The sequence below is a fragment of the Typopeltis vanoorti genome, chromosome 24 (genome assembly GCF_054136105.1).
Source record: "Typopeltis vanoorti isolate ZY-2024b chromosome 24, IOZ_Tvanoo_1.0, whole genome shotgun sequence".
NCBI lineage: Eukaryota > Metazoa > Arthropoda > Arachnida > Uropygi > Thelyphonidae > Typopeltis > Typopeltis vanoorti.
Window position 1 is genome coordinate 19,962,576 of NC_143572.1, and position 27,959 is coordinate 19,990,534.

General features: G+C 36.6%; 1 protein-coding gene across 2 annotated transcripts in view; it reads left to right on the top strand.

Annotated features, from left to right (window-relative positions):
• LOC150092977 (COUP transcription factor 1-like) overlaps positions 1–26,712 on the top strand; it is a 68,287-nt gene extending 41,575 nt beyond the window's left edge. For both annotated transcript variants that reach the window (XM_090414079.1, XM_090414080.1), the window contains exon 3: positions 25,609–26,712. In XM_090414079.1, the coding sequence (XP_090270205.1) occupies positions 25,609–25,883 (275 nt within the window). In that variant the 3' untranslated portion in view covers positions 25,884–26,712. The remainder of the gene's footprint in view (positions 1–25,608) is intronic.
• Positions 26,713–27,959: the final 1,247 nt, after the last annotated feature.

Genomic DNA, 27,959 nt, shown 5'->3' on the forward strand with positions numbered 1-27,959 from the left:
GCATATACAAGATGGCAGAGTAATGAAATATGTTGTTGTTGTGTTTTTTAATTGACCCCACACACGAGACATCGCAAGACCTTTCACACAACAGTGCCGTGTATGGATAAGTGCTTAAGGAGAAAAAGGAATCTATTAACAAGTTTCTAGAAAAGCTGGGATTGTATTAATTGGGGGAAAAAATGAAGATGGGGAAGAATTTTTTCCAAAAAACAGAGGCAGATGTAAACGAAGGAAGATAATAAGAGGTTGGTTCGATATTTCTGGAGTCAAACTACATATGGATGTTGACCATAGCTGTTCGTGTTCTTACATGATAAGAGGAAAGCAAAGAAATGGTAGGGGAGGTAACTAAGTCAGTGAAGTAATGCCCATGAAAGTATCTATATACAAAGTGGCTCAAAATTCCACAAACTTTGAGGGAAGGTAGAGAACATCCAAATCAACCATATTCACATAGAAAAGCATGACCGGAAACGCCACCCGAAAGTGATAGGTGGCGCTATTCGCCAGCACTCCAGGTGAGCAATTGGGGCTTTTCTCATTCAAACTTTCGACGTCAACGAAGAACATGCGTCGTTTTACGAACGCTGAGATGGCAGACATGCATCTCGTTTACCATATTATGTATCCAGGGCCGGCGGAAGCGGGCATTCAGAGCATGCGGGAGCCGCTACGAAGGGGGCGCCACCGCCGGGGCACGGTTCATAAGTTCATTTTTAAGAAACGACAGTTTTATCATAAAAACAAAAAATTCTTAGAATGATCAATATTAAAATAAGGCCCGATACACCGAATAACAATGTTTAAAAATTGTATATTGCCGCCTCTTTGATCAGCCGGCTGTTTACAATTTTGCAGCGAGAGCAGGCTAAATGCTTGCCTGCAGAATGTTGTGTCTACTGCAGTCTATCTAAAATGAAACAGTGAACAGTTTTTCTGCGCAGAAACGAATTTTCATTTCAATCAGAACAACATAAACCACGTCCTGGTTTATGTTACACATAAACCAGGACGTGGTTTATGTGCAATAATGGAACATTCCCATTGAAGACATGCGAGGTCAAGGGTATGACAATGGGGCAAATATGAAAGGGAAAAAATATGGGCTCCAAAATTTGCTTTTGAACAAAAATCCTCGAGCTTTTTACGTGCCATGTGCTGTCATACCCTAAATTTAATCATTAACGATGCAGCCAAAATGAATGCAGATACAATTAGTATCTTTGCAATTATTCAAGAAATATACAATTTCTTTTCATTCTCTCACAAACGCTGGGCAATCCTTTTAAAGTTCGTAAAAAAATTGACATTGAAACAGCCATCAGAAACGCGATGGGAAAGTAAAATTAATGCAATCCGCCCTCTACGATATCAGTTAGGAGAAATTTACGATGCACTTTTTGAAATTTTAAATAATGAAAATTTTAATAAAGAAACTCAGCAGGAAGCACAAATATTATGTGCTAAAATAAAGGACTACAAATTTATTTGCTCTCTTATAACTTGGCGTGATTTACTTAACAGAATAAACCCTGTGAGTAAAATGCTTCAAGACAAAAATATGAACGTTACACTTGCTTTAGAATCTATCGAAAAATTAAGAATATTCTTACAAGAGTATCGATCAGATACAAATTTTAAACAAGTTCTACAAACGGCAAAAGAACTGAGTGAAGAGGTAGATGGAGAACAAGAATTTAAAACTGGTACGGAAGTTCGACGACGAAAGAAGACACGACAATTTGACTACGAGCATCATGACGAAACGCCACAATCGCCATAAGATAAATTTAGAGTGAATTGTTGCACATAAATGGTCACATGGCATATTCCGGTAATTGGACCATATATTTTTATTAAGCTATATAAAACACAATGAATAAAACCCGACAAGTTTCGTAAGTCGTTTGACTTACATCTTCAGGGGTAAAAGGTAACTTAAAGTTTAAAACACAAAGAAAAGAGAAATTATTAATAATAGTTCATGCTATACAGTTGTAGCCGTCTGACTATTCATAAAATTAAAAATCAGAATGCAGATTCAAAGCAGTGCTGAGTTTAAACAATGCTGGATGATGTCACGTTCTGTTGTTCACGTTCATAATGACTGAGGTATATTTTTTATTAAAGCTGACCAAACTTGGTGGAGAATTAAGCTTCCATACCATACCACTTCCACCGGCCACAATGTACTCTGGCAGAAAACAACATGTCGTACATAGAAAAAACTGTTACATAAGGAAATTTAAAGAAGCTGCAAACATGCTTAAAATCCCAACACAATGCAATAAAAATCAAGGCTTAATTCTCCACCAAGTTTGGTCAGCTTTAATAAAAAAAATATACCTCAGTCAGACCTCGGACATTATGAACGTGAACAACAGAACGTGGCATCATCCAGCATTGTTTAAACTCAGCACTGATTTGAATCTGCATTCTGATTTTTAATTTTATGAATAGTCAGACGGCTACAACTGTATAGTATGAAATATTACTAATAATTTCTCTTTTCTTTGTGTTTTAAACTTTAAGTTACCTTTTACCCCTGAAGATGTAAGTCAAACGACTTACGAAACTTGTCGAGTTTTATTCATTGTGCTTTATATAGCTTAATAAAAATATGTGGTCCAATTACCGGAATATGCCATGTGAACTTCTAAACCACAGAAACCTCCACTTACAATTAGAGTGAATGTGTTTTTATACACTTCTAGACGTTGCAATGTGTTCGTTAATAGAACGTTTTGAACAACTAAAATCATATGATGATAATTTCAATTTCTTGTTATATTACTACAAATTAATAACGAAGATTTACGAAAAAATTGTGACGATTTAGAGATTCTCTTGAAGGACGGCGACAATAAAGACGTAAATGCAATACAACTATATGACGAGTTATGTGCTTTCCGGGATATTTTTCGGAAGGATAATTTAAATATTCAAAACCCTTTCGATATTCTTCATTTCATTGTATCCAATAATTTAGCTTTCCCTAACTTTTCAATTGCTTTAAGAATACTATTAACCTTACCTGTTAGTGTAGCGAGCGGTGAACGTTCCTTTTCCAAGTTGAAATGGATTAAAACCAACTTAAGAACAAGTATGTCACAAAAAAGGCTTGTTAGTTTGGCGTTAATAGCTATTGAAAATGATATATGTGCGGAATTAGACGTTAAGACCATTATTTCTAATTTTGTGAATATGAAATCAAAAACCCTAAAATTTTCATTAAAAAAAATTTCAAGCATATTTATGTAATTTAATTTATTTCTATTATTATTATATAAAGATTGTATCTTTTGAATACTTATATTAAATTTTCTAATTATTTCTGAATTCTTTTCTTATTTTCTCATCTATCTTGAGTTTCTTTTATTTTCCTAAAAGATAGTTCCACTTATAAAAATGATTAAAAAATTTTACTGCAAGTTACTAAGAATTTAGTAACTTGTAAAATGCAAGAATTTTTTAAACTTTAGTGCAAATAAATTTTAACTTTAATTAAAATTCATTTTAATTTTGTTAGCGATTCGGGTCGGTGAGAGGGCTATAATCCCTGTATCATTATATTCAACGATTAAAGTGAAGTGGCTTTATCAAAATTTGCTTTAACTTTTGAGAATTTTTTGAATATTCGGGTTTTCAACGATTATCCTGCCTAGTCAACACCCCCGGTTCGTTACATTTAGCGAACCAACGTGTGGCTGTTCTGTCAAAATTTATTTAAGAAATTTCAAATAATTTAAATTTTTATTATCGTAAAGAACCACACACGCCCGTATCGTTACAGGGGCGCTTAGATATAAATTGCATGCGGGCGGCAAAGACCCTAGCGCCGACACTGTATGTATCCATCTACTATTGAACTGTTCAGTTACGCCTAATAAAGTTTTTTTATACTTCTTACTTCCTTGTGTTATTTCTGCATCTTTGTGTCCCTGTTAGTATCTTCCGGTGGTGTTTCCGGTCATGTTTTCCTATGTGAATATGGTTGATTTTGATGTTCTCCACCTCCCCTCAAAGTTTGTACGTGGAATTTTGAACCACCCTGTGTGTGTGTGTGTGTGTATATATATATATATATATATATGGAGAATATTTAAGACACATGAAAGATCTCGAAGTCCGAATAAATGACGTTACTGGCAAGAACAAAAAAAAAAGACAATATTTTAGCCAAAGATCTATTTCACATAAGGCTTAAGATTCTTTACGGGATTTAAGTTTTTTATTTGTTTCTTAGCTTATATTTCTCAGCTTTTATTTTGAAGATTTTTCTAAAGTATTTAACTGTCTCTTTCGAGGATTTTCCTGAGTTTTTCCATTTGTTGAATTTTTCCTTTATTTTTTTTTTTCAACCTTTTGCTTATAGAAGTGTCTTCAACTTTTTCCTACTTACATTAGCGATTTCTTCAGCTTCTCTTGCATCGTATCATAAGACAGTGAAAAGGAGAAGGAAACAGAAAGAAAAAAAAAAGGAAAGAAAGAATAAGAAAAAAACAGAGAGAAAGCAAATGACATTCCTTACATACTTAGTATACAAGAATGTTGTGTCAATTCACTCACAATCCAACAGCAACAAACGATGAAGCTACACAGACTTGCAACCTGACGGCATAAGGAGGAAAGAGAAGAGCGGAGGGGGGGGGACGGTAAGAACGCTGCATTCAGCCTTAATTTACAAACAGATAAAATCCGTGTGCGGGGGAACAAAAACATCATTCGTTTTGCCGGCTCTTGTTTGTGACTAAAACACCTGAACACGGTTAGAGAGAACGAAGGAGAAAAGAGCTTAGGCGTCAGGCACTGTAAACGAGCCATAGGACCCGAATCAATCCACAGTCTTTTAAGAGCAGCAGGCGAAGGCCGATGCTGTCGCTAAATGCGGTGTTGAAATACGAAATGCAAGCGAGTAGTGCGCTTTTAAAATGCAGTTAAATTTTCATATTCTGGCGTTGGGACACAATTACCGGGACACTAAAGACTAAATCGATACACAAATAAGCATTAGCATGCATATGTTCGATATTTGGATTTTGCAAAGACCAAAGGAAGTGGATCAATACTTCTTTACTGGGTTTTGGGCGTCGTCTGCTGTTTAATATGTTTGCACGCGGCTGGTGCCAGTAAAACGTGGCACGTGTGCCCGACAGCAGGAAAACTAATGTATTCCATCATTGGTTGGTTTGACCATTTAGGGAGACGTGATGTGGAGGGCCTCGATTCGTTGCTTAATGTAATAAAGATAATTATATTTTATCCTATACTTGTTCCTTTAGGTGAATTTTACAAGTTGGGACACCCGTAATGCAAGAGGTGATTTTGTAAAATACTCCTTCCCTCCCATCCATCCATCGAATACACATACACACACACACACACACACACACACACACACACACACACACACACACTCGTGATGATGCTAACGAAAGATAAACAGGAGGAAAGAGGAACATTTATCGATGTCCTAATCGAGTGACGGACCCCCCCCCCCTTTCTCCAGTAAGGCAATACGGATGTTGGAAAGAAAGACAAAGGATTTTCGAAGAGAAAGAGTATGAAAGGTACAAATGAGGAAGATGTTCCAGAAAAAAAGACAGAAAGATGCTCGAGGAGAAACAGAAGAGGAAAAATTAGCAAGTAGAGTTAAGAGAAGAGAGATGATAGTAAGAATGATATAAAAAAGAAAAAGGTTCAAAAACATGGGCGTCCGCAGAAAATTTTCCAAGGGGGGGGGGGGGTAGGACAAAGCTTGGAAACAAATAATTACATCAGTAAATTTTTGTTTACTTACTGTATTTAATTTTTTTGGTTTTTTTTTTCGCAAGTAGATCCGGGGGGAAGTGTCCCGTTTGCCCACCCCCTCTGCGGACGCCCATGTTCAAAAATGACAATAAAAGAAAATAAACATAGTAAAAGTATGAAAAAGGTTTATTGAAATTGCGATAACCAAATACCCGGACAAAAATTGTATGCCCGTATTTTAGAAGCGAGGCTTAGGAACCAAGTAGAGGATACACTGGACGAAATGCAATATGGCTTCCGAAAAAATAGAAGCACGCAGGATCTTATCTTCAGTCTTAGACAAATATCAGAGAAAACATTGGAATATGGAAAAGAACTGCAGGCATGTTTTATAGATTTCGAAAAGGCCTTTGACCGAGTTCCCAGACGCTTAATATAGCAAACATTAAAAAAAAAAAACCAAGATACAAGATAACTTAAAAGCAGCCATACAAAGCCTCTACAGAAGTAACAGAAATTATATAAGAACCTGTAATAATAGATCAAAAGAATTTGAAACAAATGTAGGAGTGAGGCGAGGCTGTATATCCTCAGCTCCCTTCTCTTCATTATAGTAATGGATGAAATATTAAAGGCATGCCAAACAAAAACAAAAAAATTCTACTTAGGGATACAGGAAACTGAAAGAAACCAGGATTTCACACATGGCTTTTGCAGATGATGTAGCGATTCTCGCAAATATAGCTGAAGATTTGCAGTACAGCATCAACATTTGGTATGAAGAAACAAGAAAAAAGAATATGACCATAAATATAAATAAAACTAAAACAATGATCATATCTAGAAACCAACCAAAACACACAATAAAAATAGAGAACCATCAACTGGAACAAGTCCACTCCTTTAAATACTTGGGATCATATGTACGAGAAGATGGTAAGACTAGACACAGAAATTAACGACAGGATAAGAGGGGGGAACAAAGCTATTCTATGAAATGAAAGGCCCACTCCTAGATAAGAAAGAAGTCGCCCAGAATAACAAAATGGCAGTGTACCGTTCAGTGTTTCTACCAACATTAACATACAGTTGCGAGTCTTGGTGTTTAACAACAGGAAACACAAACTACAAACAATTGAAATGAAATATCTTAGGAAAGTGGCTCGAAAAACAAGACTAGACGGAATAAGAAATCAAACTATAAGAAACAGCCTTCAAGTTGCACCTCTTAACCATTTCATAACACAAGCCCAAACTGGAAAGAAGCAAAACAACAAGCCTTGGACGGCATGCAAATCTCTTTGGCAAAATCTCGACGCTTAAAAGCACAAGAGATCATAGACGAAGAAGACGAAATACCCGGACAAAAATCTGTATAGAGAGGGGGGGGGGGGGGCTTAGTTAATAAGAATTAGTAAGAAGGGAGCAAAGTGCATGAAATATTATAAGGGACGATATGTTGATATAAAGCAGGAGACTTGATTTTTTATTAAGTAGCTTATGCATGGTTACTAGCGATGCCCAGATATTTCGATACACCCCGTTTCGTATGAAATAGATCGGTTTGCCGCTAAGTCACAGCGAAAAAGAATGCGTGTTTTGCAGCGTTGTAATAAAGATGAGTTATCGTTAATTACTACAAAGAATTTAAATTAATTTTTCTTCGAAGAGGTCTGCTAGTACAGCATTTCAAACGTTGACTAAGAGAATCCAGTTTTGTCACGAATAGAAGTTTTTGACTGATCCATACATAAAATAATAATAGAAATATAAGCATGATTACTTCTTAAAGTATTACAGAGCCTGAACTCGAATCCTCAAGTTAAGTTATTCATCATTGTTACATTTAAATAAATTTAAAACGTTTTTAAAAATTTAGCGGAGAGGTTATATAAACTTCGGCATCGGAGTTGTCTTGGTGTGCACCACTTGAGCACACACACGAACTCAGTCCAAGAAGGTGTATATTCTCCTTATATTAGTGGTTTTAGATCTCACTAGACTACACTTTTTATTTATCGTTATAAACTATGCATATAAACATTAAGGTTTCGAAACTGCAATAATAATGATAATGAAAACCAACAGACATAAAATATTAATAGTAATAATAGTGGGAAGAAGGAATAATAGTTATGAGGTACACAATTATAGGAGAATACGATGCCAATAACGTCAAGAAAAGCAGGAAGACAATTATAACCAAGACAGAATGAAAAAAAAAGAAAGAAAAAAGCGATAGCAAAAGACAAAAGGAATAAGGAAAAATAATGAGAAGATGAAGAGTATGATAGTAAGAAATTAAAAAAAAAAAAAAAAGGGAATCAAAGAGACAAAGAATGATAGGAAGAAAGTGGATGGTAGAGGAAATACATGAATGATGAGGGACCGGGGATTAATGATAATAAGGGGAAGAAAAGTATAGTAAGAACAAAGAAGAACTGATAAAGAGGGGGAGAACATACAGGAAGAAAGACTGAATGAACAATATTAAGAGACAGACCAGCATGATACGAACAAGAAACCAACAGACATCGTTGAAGATACAACCTTATAGTTAAAGATAATCAGAAGACTTGGGCTGATAAAGAAAAAAACAACCAATAAGAAGCAGACTTATTCTTCAACCCCCTTTTCTGTATTCCCCCCCCCCCAAGCATTCTGCTGCATCTAGAGTCAGGAACCCATCTTAACTTTTCTGCCATGTTCTAGCCTAGCGGGACCAAGGACTTACCAGCACGGCTGACAGCACTGTCCCCTCCTTCCCTACCCCCCTCGACTTTCCTCCTAGTCGCTATCGTGAAGCGAAGTCAAACAAATGGCGCTATTATACGCCGCCTGATACCTTGTCGTTGTTGAGCAGAGAGCTGGGATCTGGGAGAATGCAGGCCCCTCTCCATCAATCAAAGTTGTGCTGTCGTAGAGTATATATCATGTCAGGCTCGCCAAGTGCGCATACAAAATCCAGGGTCGCCCTCTGCCGTTTAGAGTCAAATGCTTAGTGAATATGTTCCTGTAAAGCCTGCCAATCCAGGCTTTATAAGCGAGCTATATTTAAGTTGTTTCTTGTATGCTCAACGATAACAGATGAGGCCATGTCCAACGGGCTCTCTTTTATGTGTCTGGATAGATCGGACTGTGGAACAAATAAAAATCTATTTCTATTGACAATTTTACAGTGCAGGACCTCTGCGGTGACATAGCTCGTTCGTGGCAAGATTATAAGCGGCGATTAGGTAACAGAAGTGCCTGTAGATGTCGCTAACGTACGCACCGAAAAAAAAAAAAAAAGTCATTAAAAGAAATCATCTAATTTTGTTTATTTCATTTTGAAATTCGTTTCCATAGTGATGTGTTAACGACCTGAAACTGCCATTTGACAATGATATCTGCTGATAAGATTTGCAGGCCTAGTGATGTCTGCAACTGGTGATTAGTTGGTTCCACTCCAATGAATTTCGATAGCGGTGTAAGAAGGGCGTGACTGATCCCCTAAAAGTTTCAATACTTGTGTTCGACCTAGTGTGCTGACCAACAGCTAAAGGCAAAGCGATTTCAAAGACGCAATGAACCGTGATATGCTCTGCAGCTTGCCACTTAACAATAGCAGATTTTTCCTCCATTGTTGTGCACACATCTCGTGTGTGGACCTTTTTTTTATCTTGTTTTTTTTTTGTGATTGTTAAGAGTTGAACTCTCAACAATATCCACACGAACAAAATCTAGCGTATGGGCCATGATAGAAAGAATCTAAGTTGTATCTTCTTCTTTTTTCGTAGTTGAAAAATGAAATAACTGGCTTTGCGATAAGGAAGCAGAAGAGAAAATATATCTCCCTCTCCCCTATCAACGAGGGGGGGGAAAAACACATCTAAATCATTACAAATGTTTGGGGGGGGGCCCTCCGTATTTTTTTGATCTCATTACAAACATCAATTGAGTTTCATATAGAACTGTAAGCGCTTTCAGAAACAGCCACTGGGGGAAATGGTAGAGGGGGGGAAAAGAATTATGAATGGGGGAGGGGTGGAAATGCTCGTGCTGTCCTCACTTGTTAGAAGATTCCCTTGAAAAGACAGTGAAAATAATGTACAGAGGGCGGAACTTCTTCCCCCTGATGATGTTATTGCACGCGACATCCCGCCTCACCCATCCAGGCGTATATGATCGATAAGTTGAACCTATTTTACTAAAGATTTCGATATTAGAAAAGAGCACCTGGGGGTAGGAAAAAAGGGGGGATATCCGAAATCTGATTACTGTTGATAATTTTAGACTGGTAGAAAATGAAAAAAAAAAAAAAAAAAAGAATGCAACCCAAGTAAAATATGTATTACAAATTACTTCTGCATATGGGTGGGTAGGTGGTTGCGCTCAACTTAATATTTTTTAGTTTATGCTATTATATTAGAATCATTTTCAGTTTCATTCCTAGATAGACTACAGCATCCCAAAACGCGAATCATATAATACAAGAATAGATATTTAAAATAAATAATTGCAGGCAGTTCTTTTTATTTTTTTAAATCCCCCAAAAAATACGTCAAACAAAAAGAACAGCTACAAAGAGAGGGAGGAGCAACTATATACAGAATAGCCACATGCTTCAGCACTTCAAATATTACAGTCAAGTATTATATACCTGTGTATGGTGTATTTACTCGGAAGAAAATTGTATGTGTTAGAAGAGGGGGGGGGGGGGAAACAAGTTATAATCTCCCTTAAGAGAAATTCACGCTTGAGTTTCATGTATATTCAACTTGCGCAACCCACTATAGTTTCAACACTATGATCACGCCGTAAGTTAGCTCATACGGCTTGTGTTCGTGGAAGTGTTGATGTGAGACACCTTTCATTTTCCATCGGGAAGCTAATTGAATTCAGCTGTTTAGTATGCAGAAAAACCCGTAATCAAAAAAAGTCTTGGGTCGTGAACCAGAAAATTACGCTTAGAACAATCCGTTTCAAAGTTGTCATGATTTGCAGCAGACACGATCTGTTTATGCTAATTTGGTGTAACTACCTCTCACCAGTCAGGCCATGAGGTAAATTACCATCGCACCCTGTTATTTGCGAGCCTATTGCCGAGAAGGAAACACAAAATCACCAAAGAAATGGGTGTTCTTAATACTGATATTTCTCTTTGTAACTATTTACCTGTCATCTAGCTAGCTCGATGTGGGTCTTGAAGTTCTTCTTCACAAGTAAAGCGTTTGATGTGCAAAAATGAAGGAAAAAAAAAAAAAAAACCATTGACGTTATTGTCGAAGACTTGATGTTGACGAATTCCAATGAATTTGTCATCAGTTATTCGCTACTTACTGACATATCTTCTATTTTTAGCTTTTTCCTAACTGGATACAATTGAATAGTTTAACATGGGTTACTGGATTTTTATTTACGCATTTATTTTTAATTTGACGTCTTTATCTTTACCGGTTTGATCTTCAATCATATTCGCTATGAATGGTTTAAGCAATACGAACAGATATTACACACTTGTGGCTCCCTCTACCAGTCGTCAATTCGTGTTATAAATAATTATTTAAAAAATATATAAAGGGTGTAATTTATGCTTTTAAATTATATATCATCTTAAAGATTTATTTAGAAGTTATGTATTAATTATAACTGATTTATGAAGATTATTTGAAGTAATAAATTTTGTAAAGAGTTAATACGACTGTTTGTCCGTTGCAAAGTTTGATGTTGCAAAGATAGCAACAACCGATGTAAAAATTGAGTCACACAGAAATTAATGGTCATGGGCAAATAAACAAACAAAAAATGGATGAATAAGAATCAGTAAATCCTGAAAAGGTCCTCAGTCTATTGGAATTTCATAGTAAGGATACATTTGTCACTTCCACGAACTCTGAACAACATATTTTACTCTTAAAGCTAACGCATATTCAAAATATGCCAATTTGACTCGGCGCATCGTGAATTAAAAAAAAAAAGGCATTAAATGCATCACAACACTGTGTTAATATTAAGCAATCCGTCTCTAAGTTCACCCTACGCAATCTGTGATTTTCTATTATAATGAGGCAGCAATGCGCAAGTCCCGAGTATTCTCCAATAGGAAAGAATGTGAATGTATTACACTTTCCCGCCACATTAGAAAGAAAAAACGTAGGTGTTTACGTCATGCAAAATAAAAGGTATGACTAAAATGGGAACGGCATTTAAGACATGTATTAAATGATAATTATGCTATCAATGGAGTTCGTTGAGTTCATTATTATAAATTCCGTACATATAATGTGTTGCAAAATCATAGTAACGTTCCTATAAACTATATTTTTACTAATCGAAACCAAATACAACTGAAGCAATTAAGACTATGATGGTTAATGTATTATGTCTGTTAAATGCACATTTTCCTGGCCGGTTTGGGGGAAATTAAAACAAACCTACTTTTCTACGATACTGAGTTATCTCTTTCGCTAGGAAGGTCTTTATAAAGTTCCTAGATGGGACTGAAACCCAAATCTTTCCAGTCGAAAGACAAATGCTGACATCTCTATGGGACGGAGGCTCTTTGGTGACGATCTTAGTTGCTAGAATTTCTGGGTGGAACATAGAGGAGCTCATTTCTCCATCAGAATGGTAGCCAGTTCCTATACAAGCAAGAGTCTTTTTTTTCTGCTTCTTAGTTCTCCACATTTTTAGTTTTCCAAAGATTCTTCATATGCAGGGTTCCGATCTGGAATCTGTGGGAGCTAGTCTAACCTTTGCATTCTCTTTTCCATAGAATCACTTCATTTTTTCCGACCACAACGACGAGAGATCCAACTCCAAAGCAGGAGAAACATCCCCACACAAATCATAATACCATACTTAGCAAAATATACATTCTGATAAATAATTCCCCCCCCCCCCATCTCTTCTATAGAAACTAAAAGCCAATTCACAGGTAATGTTTTCTCAACTACGAGTTAAGGGAATCCAATGATGAAAAAACAGAAGGAACACGCAGCTCTTTCCAACATTTCCCTCTTCTTTCTTCCTATCGGTATTATGCTTCAATCAGTTTCTTTCCACCATTATATTTCTATCTTTTATGTGTATAGCGAGGTCCATTTCCAGTATTTTACTCAACCACTAAACTTACTTAGCTTGCTATTATACCTTTCTATGCCACTAATACGGGATATTCGGAAAAGAAGGGGTGGTGGGGGAGATTTACAACTACGGCCGAAGCAACTAAAGCTATTGTATTATGCCTATAAACGGCGATGTTCTTTTAGCGGATTTGTCTATTTTGTGGAATAAAAAAATCAGTTTCCAGGAAGAAATCTGTCATTTCCGTTTGCAATCAGCTAACTTCCCTTCATCTGTAAACTCTTAAGGGGGGTGCAAATATTTTTGCATTTTTTCTCCCCCAAAGCGTTGATTCATGGATTCCGAGGATGGAAAGATATTGTGGTTTGTCCGTGGTGTTAGCAACTTACTTCGGTATTGCTAACCTGACCTTTATTTATTTTATTTTTTTAATACAATCCAAGAATCGTATCCAGGTTGGAATTTGCTAATAATTTTTAAATGTCGTAGTTCATCATTAATCATTGATATTTATGATGGATGCAAATCGAACACTCCTATTCATTTCGTGCAAAAAAAGATTGGGTTTTCCTATAGAATTTTTAAAATTTTCTCTTGTATGTGCAATTCACAGACAGACAGCCTATTGCCTTTGGGTGCATTTTATTAAATTACGAATAATCGGAATGTCTATTTTTAGGATAATTTGCAATTAATGTCCTAAATATAAAACTCATAACAGAGTTTGGATGAGGCGTGTTTCTTTCATTACTAAACATCGTGCAGTTTTCTGACAAACTTTGAAGTTAAAATGGAATGTAGAAAAAGTTAGTTTCCTGCACTTCACAGGTTATCCAACTGTATATTCGCTGTGGATTAAAAACCTTTATCATCTCATCAAAATTGGGACTTAAGCTTGTCTTGAAAAAGGCTTGCAAAAAAATCCTTCGAGCGGGATTGGAGCAAATCTTCCTAAGCGAGAATGTGAAGAATTCGAATCCAGATCTGGACTTGAATTCGTTTAGGATGCAAAGGACCGCTATAAGGCTACACATCTGAAATGAAGATGACGTAACCGGGTCTCATACGGAAGCGAAAAGAATTTTTTGCGTTCCGAAAATTTTTTTTCGTCCTAAAAACAGGCAAACCATCCAGGAGAACGCAATAAAAAGACATAATACAGTAAACCTCTGCTGAGAGGTTACTGTATTATCTTTTGTACAATATTTTGTTTAAATAATCCATCTCTCTTTGTAGTGTGGGTGTGTGTGTGTGTGCGGGAAAGCACGGAGATGACAGAGAGGATTATTCTGCACCGACCATTCTCGCTGTAGTTCTGCCGAAAATCTTAGCAATTTGGCTTTACCCAGTGGTTGTGGTAAATGGCATATAATGCCCAGAAGTGGCAAGGCCAAGTACCTAGATTCGTGTGTTGTATTAATCTTCGCGTTGCTACAGGGTGGTTTTGACGAGCGTTATGTACTGTGGTCATAACAAGACGACCAGGAACTGTGGTTGCTGCTGCTGCTAACGAGATTGCTTCACGTTAAGTTTGACCTTCCCCCATCAGCCAGAGTAATCAGATCTTAGTACGCCGTATCCCGTAAAGTACTGCATGGCACGCAGGGGACTACATCGTCGACGTATCGCTGTTACATCTGCGTCTCTGGCATATCTGAGGTGTGAGTTTCCACATGCAGCTGTTAAGTGCTGTTGGTCGGGCCTGTTCACAAGTGTCAGTAGATTTCTTTTTTCTTTTTTATTCTCCGTTTTGTTCACTTTTCTTGTCATGAAGTGATGCAGTACTTTTTTAGGCCCGTCATACCAACCCAGAATATCCGAGACAGGGCATGAGTCAAGGCTATATTCTAAGGAAGTTGAAAGATAAGATCGCAGAGGTTAACCCTGTTTTGGTAGAAACAATCATGCAGCGAGTTGGAGACCCATTTTTGTTGTTCAGAAAAAAAAAAAAAATTTTTTTTAATGACATCATCTTTCTTTGTAACGTCTAAGACTCATTCGGAAAACCAACACATCCGTCAAAAAAAAAAAAAAAAGGAAAAAAAAAAGAAAGAAACTTCTCGAATAAACCCGGTTTTTTTAAGAATGTAAGAAGCCTTTCCAACCGAGGTTTTATGAGTCGGTCTCAGAAGGAGGTGGAGGAAACCCATAAAACAGATAAATCGTCCTGAGAACATACGCAATTGCTAATCATGACTCTTGATGCCATCAGATACCTTTAATCTTTCTTTCAGATCAACGAAAATTAGTCACTTATTTCGTAAATGGACGTTGGCTTTGATACTCGCGAGATTTCAAAACGTCCCACTCCTTTCATACAGTAGGACTAGATTTGATGTATAAACATGTGTATATATAATAAATCGTGCACATCCTGCGTTTGGCTGTTATGAAATCTGATTTTGGAAGTTATTGACGTTCGACTCTTGCTGTTAGCCATATTGTTGATCAGCTGATTGGCCACAATATGAACGCATAAAAAGACAAATTTTTAACGAATATTTGTAAGCTTTTCAGATGGCTTCATAGCTTTGGGAAGACTAAGTTAGAAGCCTATTTAGGATGCTAAAAGCTTTTTATGAGGGCTTTATAACAAAAGGTGAGTTAACCGGTTTTATATAGGAAGTACAGGGTTCTTCCCGCTAAACAAGGTAAAAGCCGACCGGAGTTTGAGCCATAATTTAATACCCTATGAGGATATATTATTTACGGAATGTAGTTCGTGTTAAAGGGGCATAAAAAAAATTGGTGGGATTACATTCGAAGCAACTATTAAAGACATGAACAGAAAAGAATTCAGTTTTAAAAATAAATAAGCATAACAGGAACATAAAATTGATTGAATGCTGTTGGAAGCTTTCCTATTTCTCCAAATATTCATCTCCTATTTCAATTCATTTCACTAGTTAAGTAAATACCCTGCTTATTTAGCACTTAATTGGATATCCCTTTTTCCTTTATTTCAAAGCATCTGCTGAATTTTTGACAGTCACTACAACAAAGACCAAACCAAAAAATTTTCAAACGTAATTCTGCCCGTTTGTTAAAGGAATGTTCAGCTGAATTGGCTAGGCCTTTTACACATTTGTATAACTTGAGTCTCAGCTCAGGAATGATACCACTGGAATGGAAGGAATGTAGGATAATTCCATTGCACAAGGGTGGTGCAAAAACTGATGTGTCTAACTACCGACCTATTAGAATGGTAGTGAAGATTTTAGAGAAGTTGGTAAGAACTCGCATACAGAAATGGGTAGACAATCATTCTATACCCTGCAGGGAACAGCATGGGTTTACTAAAGGAAGGTCATGTTTTAGCAATTTGCTCATATTTTAGAACAATGTTACGGCCGAGTTGGATAAAGGGAATGGATACGCTATGATATTGTTGGATTTTTCTAAGGCATTTGATAGGATACCACACGATAGGCTGTTGTGTAAACTGGAGAATATGGGACTAAAACATAATCTATTGACTTGGATCAGGGGATGGTTGACAGACAGATATCAAAAAGTGGTATACAGTGGGTGTGAATCTGCCAGATTTAAGGTAACCAGTACCTCAGGGTTCAGTCCTTGGGTCATTATTGTTCAATCTATACATTAATGACTTCAAGCAGGGTCTATCATTAGATTTGCAATTGTTTGCTGATGATGCGAAGATAGGCAAGGCAATCAGGGATGCCACTGATTTTCAGCAATTACAAAATGATTTGAATAGACTGGAAATGTGGGCAAACGAAAATGGCTGTCAATTTAATATTGGTAAGTGTTAAGTTATGCACTTTGGCATGATTAGAGTTCCAGCGGCATATTATATTAGTGGGATTATGCTACAAGAAACTGAAGAGGGAAGGAATCTTGGTGTATTGGTGGATAAGAATTTAAAGTTCAAAGGTCACATAGCAAAAGTTGCAAATACAACTCAGAGGATAATCACGATGTTGAAGCGAACCTTGCCATGTAAGGATAAGGAAGCAATTTTGCCTCTTTATAAGGCTTTGATAAGACCACACTTGGATTACTGTGCGCAGATTTGGTCTCCCGGGTTCCAAGGGGATAAAGAAGCTGTGGAAAGGGTGCAAAGAAGAGTTACAAAGATTATATCCGGATTATGGGATTTAGATTATGAGTAAGTGGATTGCAGACTCTGGTTAACAGGAGAAAGAGGGGCGATATAATAGAGGCCTATAAACTTTTGAATGGGTGTTATAGCATTTCAACTGAAGAAATTTTTCGTTATATGGAAGGCGGGGAGAGAACACGGGGGCATCCATGGAAGTTAAGGTTGTTCTCAGTCAAGAAAGGGGTAAGAGCTAAGTTTTTCTTTCAGAGAGCAGTGAGTGAGTGAGTGAGTGAGATGCACTCACTACCCTTACGGGTAGTGAGTGCATCTAGTGTGAATGAATTCAAGGGTAGGTATGATAGCTGGGTTGGGTAATTTACTGCCTCCCTCGATGAGTCCTTGATTCCCTGGAGGTCTCAGATAATAATAATAAAAAATTCGCTTAATAGAAAGAAACACTACTGTATAGCAATAATTAATACTGCTTGGCATTCAAATATTTCTGCTTCATACTCGAAACTAGAATGTTGCTGTTGCTTAATTAAAATACGCAATTGACAATACTTGACTTATGTTCTTCCCTTGTCAACATAAGTGTTTCAACTTTTGTACGACTATGTTTAGAACATAGATAACATTCCAAGAAAGTTATCCTGGGGTCACAATAAATAAATAAATAAATAAAGTTTTATTCGATTTCTTGTTTATTTAGGTTGTTGGTAAGAACTGTTGCATATGTAGATCAGTAGGTTAAAAAAAAAAAGGCAAAAAAAAAAGTTATGTACGAAAGACCAACAAATACTTCAATGAATATTTATTTATTTTTTTTACCGTATAGTTCATGTGGGACAAAATGCATAAATATATTTAATAAGCGTCTCTTTGGACAATAAAATAACCATATATTTGTACTGCGTGAGTGTGTGTGACGCAACTGGAGTTGCAACCTCTTACAGCTGCTTATTATTCCAACCTCCACGCTATTCAAAACCCTTCCCCTACCTTGACAGTGATGTCACTGACATTGATTGGCGGCCCTCATCTAGATGCACCGACACTTTTATCTCTTTTGCAATCCCCAGAAAGCAGGGGTCTTTGAAAACAGAGATGCTCCCTAGCTACCTTCACAATATAATCTTCAAAATGCCTTTATTGTAAAGCCTGAGAAATACGCCGAGGGCAAAAGGGGGATGAGGGATGACTACAGTATTTTAGCCGTTTTGTGTTTCTTCGAGTATGGCTGTTGAAAGATAGAAATATACGTTCACAACAACGTCATTAAAAGAAAGAAAAAAGATTTACAGTTTTTATGAGGATCTAGTTGGAGTGTAAAATTATTACGGTACTGTCTTTCGAGGACCAAAAAAGGGGTTGTCCATTTCCGTTGTTCGTAGACTAAAAATGTGAAATTTAATTCACATAAGTAGATAGTCATTTCGCTTCTAAACTTCAGTCGGAAAAAGGGGATATTGAAGGATTTAACTGTCTTTTTAATGAATATCAATTCTCCCTACCGATTGTAATACAGTAATCCATATTGCTGTAGTCAGTGGTATAACTCTGGGTATAGTTTGGATGATCCCAACTCTATTGTACATCCTCTGTCCAAAAAGAACCGAACTTTTCGAAAATATAAGAAACTAGTGGCGCCACCTGTCGTATCCTTTTGTTGTCGAAAGCGGCAACCTTCATCAAAAAATTTGTTTCATTTGAAATTCTAATGAAACAAATTTATGACATTTGTTTCATTAGAAGCCGTGTTACAGTGCCAAGAGTGACAGTATGTTTTGACGAACGGTCGGTAGTCACGATATTCATGCCGTACGGCGACGAATTCTCGCTATCAATCGCTTCAAAACTTCGAGATAAAACTCCCCATTGATCGTTTGGCCAGGCGAAACGAATTCTTTGTGGATAATGCCCTTGGAATCGTAGAAACAAATCGGCGTTGTCTTTACTTTTGACTCCTCCAAGCGATTTTTTTTTTTTTTTTTTTTTTCGGATGCCCCTCTTCTGGTGGTCTCCACTTAGCACTCTGGCGCTTTATTTCAGGCTCATACTCAAAACACCACGTTTTTTCTTCACCAGTAACGATCGTTTCAAGGAAGTTTGAGTCCTTACGAGCGGTTTTAATTGAGGTCCTTGGAGTGTTCAATTCGATACATTTTTTGGTCGTCGGTCAACTTGTGGGGAACAAATCGCGAATTCAATTTACGAAAGCCTAAACTCTCGGTCAAAATGTTGTGCACAGTTGATTTTGGAATCCCCAATTCATCTTCAATCAATCTCACGGATGATTTCTGGTTTTCGTTGATGAAATCAATCACTTTTTGGATGTTAACTTCGCTCAGTCCAGTTTTTGGACGGCCAGGCTTTTCGTGGTCCACAAGCGTCTCACGACCACTTTGAAATCGCTTAAACCACTCGTAAACTTCAGTACGGGATAAGCATTCATCACCGTATGCTTTTTGAAGCATTTGATGCGTTTCGGTAAAACTTTTACCAAGTTTAACGCAAAAGTCAATCGCAGCTCTCTGTTTGAAACTCATTTTTCGACCGTCGTCAAAACACACTGTCACTGTTGGCACCATAACTCGGCTTCTAACGAAACAAATGTCATAAACAGTTGGCACAACACTAATGAAGGTAGCCGCTTTCGACAACAAAAAGATAGAACATATGGCACCACTAGTTTCTTCTATTTTCGAACAGTTCGGTTTCTTTTTGGACAGGGGGTGTATAACTCTGGGTTTAGTTTGGATGATCCCAACTCCATTGTACATCTCTGGTTAGTCATACTAAGAGTGTTGGAAATATATTTGTTGTTAGTAGCACAAAGAAAACAAAAGAAACATTACATTTGAACTCGATCTAATTGAGGCTTTTAATAATATAAATCGAAAATTATTATAGAATATGAATTATGAATAGAATACCAAAAGAAATTCCGCGCGGTTATCCTAGTGGTTTTGCGCTTGGCAACCATATGCCTAGGGAAGGAGTGCTCTAGGTTCGATTCCCGTCGACGACGTAAGGAGCTTAAGGATTTTCCTCAGTTCATAGCCAGTCTTGGGCGTGGACAGCAGGACTTTTTCCACCAGTTTATCTGGGGTTTTTCATCCCGCAAGTAGGCAAACAGGTCCCGTGAACACACACACGGATACAGCCATAGGATATAGTAGGAAAAAGAAGGCAACCGGAAACCACCTTGCTCATAGTCATTCCGTAGATGGTAGCGTATATATAGCTTCTCCTAAACAGTCAAAAGACTATAACAACAACAACCAATCAAGATTTTTTTTTATTGCTTTCGGTATCAGTATGAAATCCAGTTGCAATATTACTAGCTCGAGAATACGTACAGTTAGCAGCAAAGCTGTATCCGATCTGAGTGATCTAAAATCACAGACAGTACTTTCGAATTCTAAGGGAAGAGTTTAAAAATGTCATCAAAATCAGTGAACAAATACGGGGATAAATCTACAAGTAGGCAATGTATTTGTGGTATGTCACTAAAACTCTAAATCACATGGGTCTGTAGATCTCCAATGAAACACAAGACTGGCTATGGTTAATAAGCAAGCTTTTTTGAAAGTCATAATTGACATTGATCAAAATAATCCGATAGGATCATTGACACTGATTTGCCAGTTTGTGAATAAATGTATGCGAAGAAATCTAAATAAGTCTAAACGTGAGTTTGCAATTTATTTTGCAAAATTCGAGGACAGATAGAAGGAAAAATGAAAACAGAAGTTGAAGAGCATGAAATATTCCTGTATGTTCCTCATTCTGAGGAACATATAGGAGAGACAATTCCCCCGGGGAGGGGGGGGGGAATAATAATAATTCCTCTCATCCCACGATACACTTTGGCTCTCACAACCATTTATGATCAGTTTCTTGTTATGCAGTTTGTTATTGAAAGGGAAACAAATGTTTACCATGGAACTATCATCCCATTACGTTCGTCCAGGATGAAGTCAGGCGACAGTCTAAATGTTATTCTATGAAAGGTAAGGATTTGATTTCTCTCGATCCACCAAAGATCTAACTTTATTAATCTTTGAACATGCATCATGGAATGTTTGCAGAAACTCAAGCTACTTCTGTTCATATTTTCAATTGATCGCATCAGTTTATGGGGAAGGTTGATTGGGGAAGAGAGCCCTCCTGATTTGGCTGACCGAATCTCCGAAGACCCCCGGAGAGCTTCCTATTTTTTCATTTGTCAATTTCTTCCTGCGTTTCAATAATTTTAACATAAGAACAGATTTCACATCGTACCCCTAACCTTCCGATTCTTTATTATTTTTTTATAGGCATCTCTTTTCACTTCTATAACTGCTACAGCATCTATAAAACTAATTTTGTCTTCTGTTAGGCGTTATATGTGTTGAATTTGTATTAAAAGATATCTTTGCACTTAAGTGGGAAGGAAAGAATTTTCTTATAAATATTATTCTGCGAAGAATCGATGCTATTTATATTTTCTTTCGTCGTTAAATAAATCCACGATTTATTTGCATTTACTAAATTTCTTCAGTTTTTACCCCACAAGTATTCTCATTTAGTTTCGTTTATTTTGTAAGGATATTTCATTCTCTTTCGCTGTCTTAATCTTAGGACAATCCAACTCCCTCAGTGTGTTTCCTCCAAGATATGTCATGGACACTGGGCGATATTCTGAATATCACACAATGTCCAAGCCGAAATGAATGCCTAATACTGGCCCACCACATTAATAATTAAAAGCCTGTAAAACTTGCCATTTATTCGTTGTCCCACTACTTTTGTGTTATGCTTACACTTGTTACGTATGACTTATTTCGCATCTAACCGATTAATGTCCTGGCCGAGTGGTTAGCGTATCCGCTCTCCAGCCAAAAGGCTGTGGATTCGAATCCCGCCGTGGACATGGATGTTTGTGATTATCTGTGAAATCAGAAGTCGGCGGTAGATGGCGCTGATGAAGGTAGCTGGGGTTAGTGGAGTGGTGGAGAAGTAAAACCCGAAATCTCTGGATTGGTATTTTTTTATTATTATTTTATATTTTAATTCTTTATAATTCCAAAACAAGTAACTGGCTGTAGAACTGACGCAATTAGCCGAGATGACACAATCCCATGCTAGCTAATTTAGGTTATTGTGGCGTGATCGTAGACTATAATAACACCTTTTTAACTATCTTTTGAATCTTCGATCCAGAACCTGGATATGCAATTTTAGAATTATTTTTAATGAGAAAAATATTATATCGTTACGAATCATATCAAGTTTCAGAATAAACTTGTACAAAGACGGAACAAAACACAAAAATGATGGACGCTCAGCCTCTGTATGTACTTTGCCGTGTCCACGTTCTGAGGCTTCACATTTGGGGGATTTGTAGCTGTATCAAGTGATGTGGAATTTGATCTGCATGAATGTTGTACTAATCCCATATGTCGCATTCACTTATTATAAACAAGAAATGTATTAAGATGGTAAATACTCGTTATTTTCAGTCTGTTTTAGACTTATAGTAGAATGTTTCTATCTTTCTTGGTTTTTTTACTCCTCTTTGGAATCGTCAACAGAACGAAAAAAAAAAAACTAATTATTTTTTTTCGTTCTGTTTTATGTGATTTATATTCGTTTCCTTATGAAGTTCAGTCTAGTTATAAATAATAAAAAAAAATCACCTGAAACAGTACGATATTTTAAGGGAAAAAAAAAAGGCCTAAAATATATCTGATATTGATACGTTGTTATCGCTGTTACCATTACGTCAACCATCAAGAAATCGTTATGATTTACTGGAAATTTCGCTTTTTAACAGACAGTTCATAGTTCAAGCAACTTTTAAGCTACATGCAATTGAAAAAAAAAAAAAAATAATAAAAATAAATAAAATTCAGTGGAAACTTATCCATAACATTACGTATAATTTTTTTCCCCTCTGATTTGTATAGTATCATTTTGTTCCAAAGTGTATATAATCTAGCTTCTTAACTGATTGAGATAAAAGATTGATCCCTATTCTTCATCTCTAAAATCTTACGAAATTTAAGAACAAGTCTTAATGGAAAGGCTAAAAATAAAGATTAGGGATTTTCACCTACTTTTTTATTTTTGTATTTTTTTATCAACTTCCTACACGTTTTAGCAAACAGTAAGACAAAAAGTACAGTCTGTATTCAGTTAAGCAAGCCAATTTGGTTCAGTTTACAACGGATAATAGCGCGTTCGCTGCATTTAAAATAAAAATAACAAAGAAAAAAAAAACTGCTTCAGTCTATTATTTCCGTCTTCTTGAAAGCAGCCCATTATACTTGACCATATCCGATAACTCGCTACTCTTCGGCACGCTTCTTACCGCACAAAACACACACAGTGCCACACAGTTTGTTTAGTGTTATTGTGATTTCAGTGTTCCTATATACACTGCAGATTGCTTCTCTTCTTTCTTTTTCCTTCCTTCCCCCCCCTCTTTGTTTCTACTGTCTTCCAAGTGTGGAGGAGATTAATTCTATCTGCGGTAGAAAATAGATATTTCGAAGTCTAAAATTAATCGAGTAGAACAAAAATTCTTTTAAAATCTACATTACAGGGATGATTTTTTTTTTTATTTTATTTACAACGGCTAAATTTTTTTTTTTTAAATCTGCATTACAGAGATGATTTTTTTTATTTACAATGGCTAAAAAAATTAACAGTAAAAATACATGTATACAAAAAAAAAAACAGTCATCTCCTAAAACATTAACAATTGAAATACGATGAGATATATAATGATGATTTTATTTTTCTTTAAACGCTCATTGCAAAATTTAGAGGGCGCTTCGTCATTATTAAAAAAAAAAAAAAAAAAGAAAAAGAAAAAAAAAAGAAAAAAAGACTTAACTGCTGTTTAGGAAACTACGCAGTTTTCTCGTTCAATTTATTAATGCGTGTTTCATTCGCGATATCTAAATGACGTCATAGCGCGCGCTTACATGGAAACATCAAGCTTCTGTATTCCATTGCATTACGAGTTAAATCTTCCATTATAATCGTCTGCTATGTGAGTTATTAATATTCGCTTTTTACCTTAAATTTAATTCAAAATCGCTTAAAAATAAACTATAAAAATCACCAAAAATTTATTCTAAATTGGAAATGCTATTTATTTTTACCGGTAGATTGCAATATTATTTATTATAAACAGGGATTCGGGAAAAGGAGCTAAGAAGTCGCTTATTTTCTACTGATGACGTCGTTTTTGTAAGCCTAATTGCAGTAATTATGCTAATGATATTTGTAATGCTTTTCTTTCCGTGTATAGACCTGTCATACTTATATAGCAATTAATTTATATACTTTTAGGGTTAAAATGATGTAAAGGAATTAAAAAATAATGCAGCACTACATGTGCCTAGCAGTTAATTTTTTCCCCCCCTTCCAAGTATTGTTTAGAATAAAATTTGCCTCCACAACACAAACATCTCGATGCTTATCAATGAACTTTCTGGTAAATACATGGGTGAACTTTGTCATCCAGACTAAAACACGAATCTCCCTCTTAACTTCTGTTTATAAAAATGGTCAAAGGTCACACAGCTTGTATTCGACACTATCGGAGCAGCATTGCCAAACGAGTACTTCATTTCTTTCCCTCCCTATTTGCTCTTAACCAAATAGTTTATCTCATCCACAGTGAGGCCGCGTTTGATACGACCTTAGAGCCCATAACGCTGTCAACGTATCAGTGCATCATTATCTTCTTCTACACTTCAACTTTCCAATGACAGCGGGAAAAGATGGGAGAAGATAAAAGGGGAGATGATTCTAAACGGAATTAGAATCAACTCTATATGGTCACATTCATTATTACTGCATTTTTTTAAAAATATATTCGTCCCTCTGTCGGTCAAATTAAACAGAAATTAGGCCTACTTTTTTTCCCCAGTCTTCCGCTATAGTAATTTAAGTTTTTATTATAAGATAGTGCGATGAACTTTTCTAACTCAAACGTATCTTTTTCTTTAAAACTCAACTTTCTTAGTTAATTTCATCAGTTCTTTTTTTTTTTTTGCGAATAAAAACATTAAAGCAAGCAGTCCAAGACTGGGTGTCTCACATACTAAATAAACACTTGTGACGTGCCCAGTTAATGAGGGACAAATTACCGACAGAGCAGCCATGCTTTGCTTCTACAATTCCCGACTAGTTTAGTGCGCAGTATTTGGCTAAGAATAAGACGCCGACAACGTGTCATGTCTCATTTTTCGAACAAACCGTGTCCTTGGTTGGCGATCCTCCTTCACACATGCCTGTAGTCGTTAAACTGGCAGATCTCATTGCTGTGATTGGTCACGGCTGACACACACACACACACACACACACAAGAAAAAAAAAAACTTAAGTGGAGACAAGTGTAACGACTGTTTGTTGTCGACTGCACTCAGTGCGGTGTAATATGGTTGCAAAAATCACGTGATCGAAGCTGGCTGTTTGCCCAAGGTCTGGTGACTGTAATTCTTGGTTCTGTTGTTCATGCGATGGTAATGTTCATTGCGGTCTATCTGCCTTGTTCAACTGACGTCATTTTGTTTTCTAATTATGTATATGATTAAACTGATTTTAATAAAGATTTGTTTTGATATGTTTGAGTTATATTTATTTCTTTTATAAAACGATATAATGGACTATTGTTGTTGATTTGCTTTTATTATTATTATCTTTGTTTATTTTTGCAGATGCATGTGGTCTTTCCGACGTAGCTCACATCGAAAGTCTCCAGGAGAAATCCCAGTGTGCATTAGAGGAGTATTGTCGGACCCAATACCCGAATCAGCCCACCCGTTTCGGCAAGCTCCTTCTTCGTTTACCCTCTCTACGAACAGTTAGCTCTCAAGTGATAGAGCAACTATTCTTCGTTCGTCTCGTGGGGAAGACGCCGATTGAGACGCTGATCAGGGACATGCTGTTAAGTGGAAGCTCCTTTAATTGGCCCTACATGCCCCTTCAGTGACCTTTGGCGGGCCTCCAACAGGGGCCACAGATCCAGCAAAAACCGGTTGCCGTGCACCCACCTCTTCTTCAGTACTGTCAGGCCGACGGTGGCGCCCTCGTGTGGTCGATCTCCGGTTCATCTATAGACGAAGACAAGAGAAGGGCAGCGACTAAGGTCAACCTGTCATCTTGACAGCCCGTTTTTATAGACCAGTGACTGTGTGTGTGTGCATTCACATTCACGCGCACACACGTTCTGTCACACAGGACAGACAGACAGACAGACAGGCTGCTGTAGTTCCTTTGTGGAATCTTGCCAACTGATGTACGTAAACACCTGTATATACGCGTGGTGTAGCTTAGATCTGTTCTACAAATAGGAATGCCGACAAATTTTGGCGGCCAGTGAATATACAAATATGTATACGTCAGCGTTCGTTTGTTTCCAGCCTTGTTTGGTCCGAAGTGTGTATGTCAGATAAAGAGTATATAAATAAATATAAATATATATACGACAGTAGTTCAATGAAAAAAATAAAACATCGGAACTTCAGGTGGGCTCCACATTTTTTGCCATACCACAAGGCGTCTTTGCGACTATCGTATCGCCAATACCTATTCTCCCATCCCGTGTTCCTACTGGAAAACTTCCCTCGACTCGTCAACGACATGAACAATATCTATGTATAAATATGGTTTCAGAGCCCAATTTACTCGTTTTTTTTTTTTCTTCTTCTTATGTTATCCAGTCTACCCGGAGGCAAACCAGCCTCTTTTTATTGTTCCTCGTTGCTGTTGTCATTCTGAGTGTCTCAATAATTTTTCGGAAATAGAGTAATTTTTGTGAACTCAGTATGTTTGTCTGTTTTTGTGATTATTTTTACTACACTGTCAACAGTATCAACACTCCACAAACTCCTGGATATGTAGATACAGTTATTACCCTAATGGAAAAGGGTGTAAGCTGGACTTATTAAGATGATCTCCACAAACACAGCACAGACACCTTGTTCTTTAAGATGCTTCGAAATACTTAAGAGAGTTACTTACCGATGGCAGATACTACTGAAGACCTAAATCTTCGCCATAATAAATTAATGTTGCATTATTCAATACATTGTACATGTTAATCTGATTAATAAGTGAATACCTTCAAAACTTATTTAAAAAATGCAAATGATTTTTTTTCGGCCTACATCACAGTCCTTTTTCATTATTTCTACAAATTCTATACTGTTTCTCTACAGAAAATCTTTTGTGTAGAAGTGAATGTCACTAGTTTTAGTACACTTGCACCAAAATATTCCTACAGATTTTAACGTGACGCCATCTATCCTAAGTTGGCGTCAAATCAATCCTTCATCAGATACCTTATTTTCTTGGTAAGTTCTCACCCACGTTTGATGAGGTAAAGTTTAACCAGATCTGATGGGACTGTACGTATTATCTTTCTATAGATGGCAGCACTCATGCAAAGCTGCCCCATGCCCTTTAACCTGTATGACCACCATGTTATCTTTTTTTGTGTAAATTTAGAGCATATGACTTTGAAATGTTTTGGTTAAATCGCTACATTAAGTGATGGAAATAATCCTATTAAAGCTCATGTGGAAGGAGTACAAATATATTTTATATAAAAAAAAAAGTATACAAATTTTGCAAGTAAGCTGTGTTCGTATTCCTTGGATGGAATTGAACACAACCTATCAGTGATGGCTTTTATCCACAGCTTCTCTATCAAAAGTTGCTGGCGTGTTTCTCTTGATTAATTTAAACAAAACCAAAACTCTATATTCTTGCAGATTTACTCACTAATGTTATCGTCACTCCCACACACGTCGTAAACGGAATCAAATTTCGAATGACTCTGCAAACATCGATTTGTCTCAAAATTTGCTTCTGAGTTTCTTTGTATTGTATGAAAATTTATGGGAACCGCTCATCGATGTTTGCGAGCCATCTGTAATATTTCCTATAGCTTAATTACAATGAAATCATATAAATTCGTAAACTTTATTTCGAAATAAAATTCTATGTCCTTATTCTAAAGACTAATTTGACCAGCAGAAGACTTTTTATAGCAGTACGATGAAAT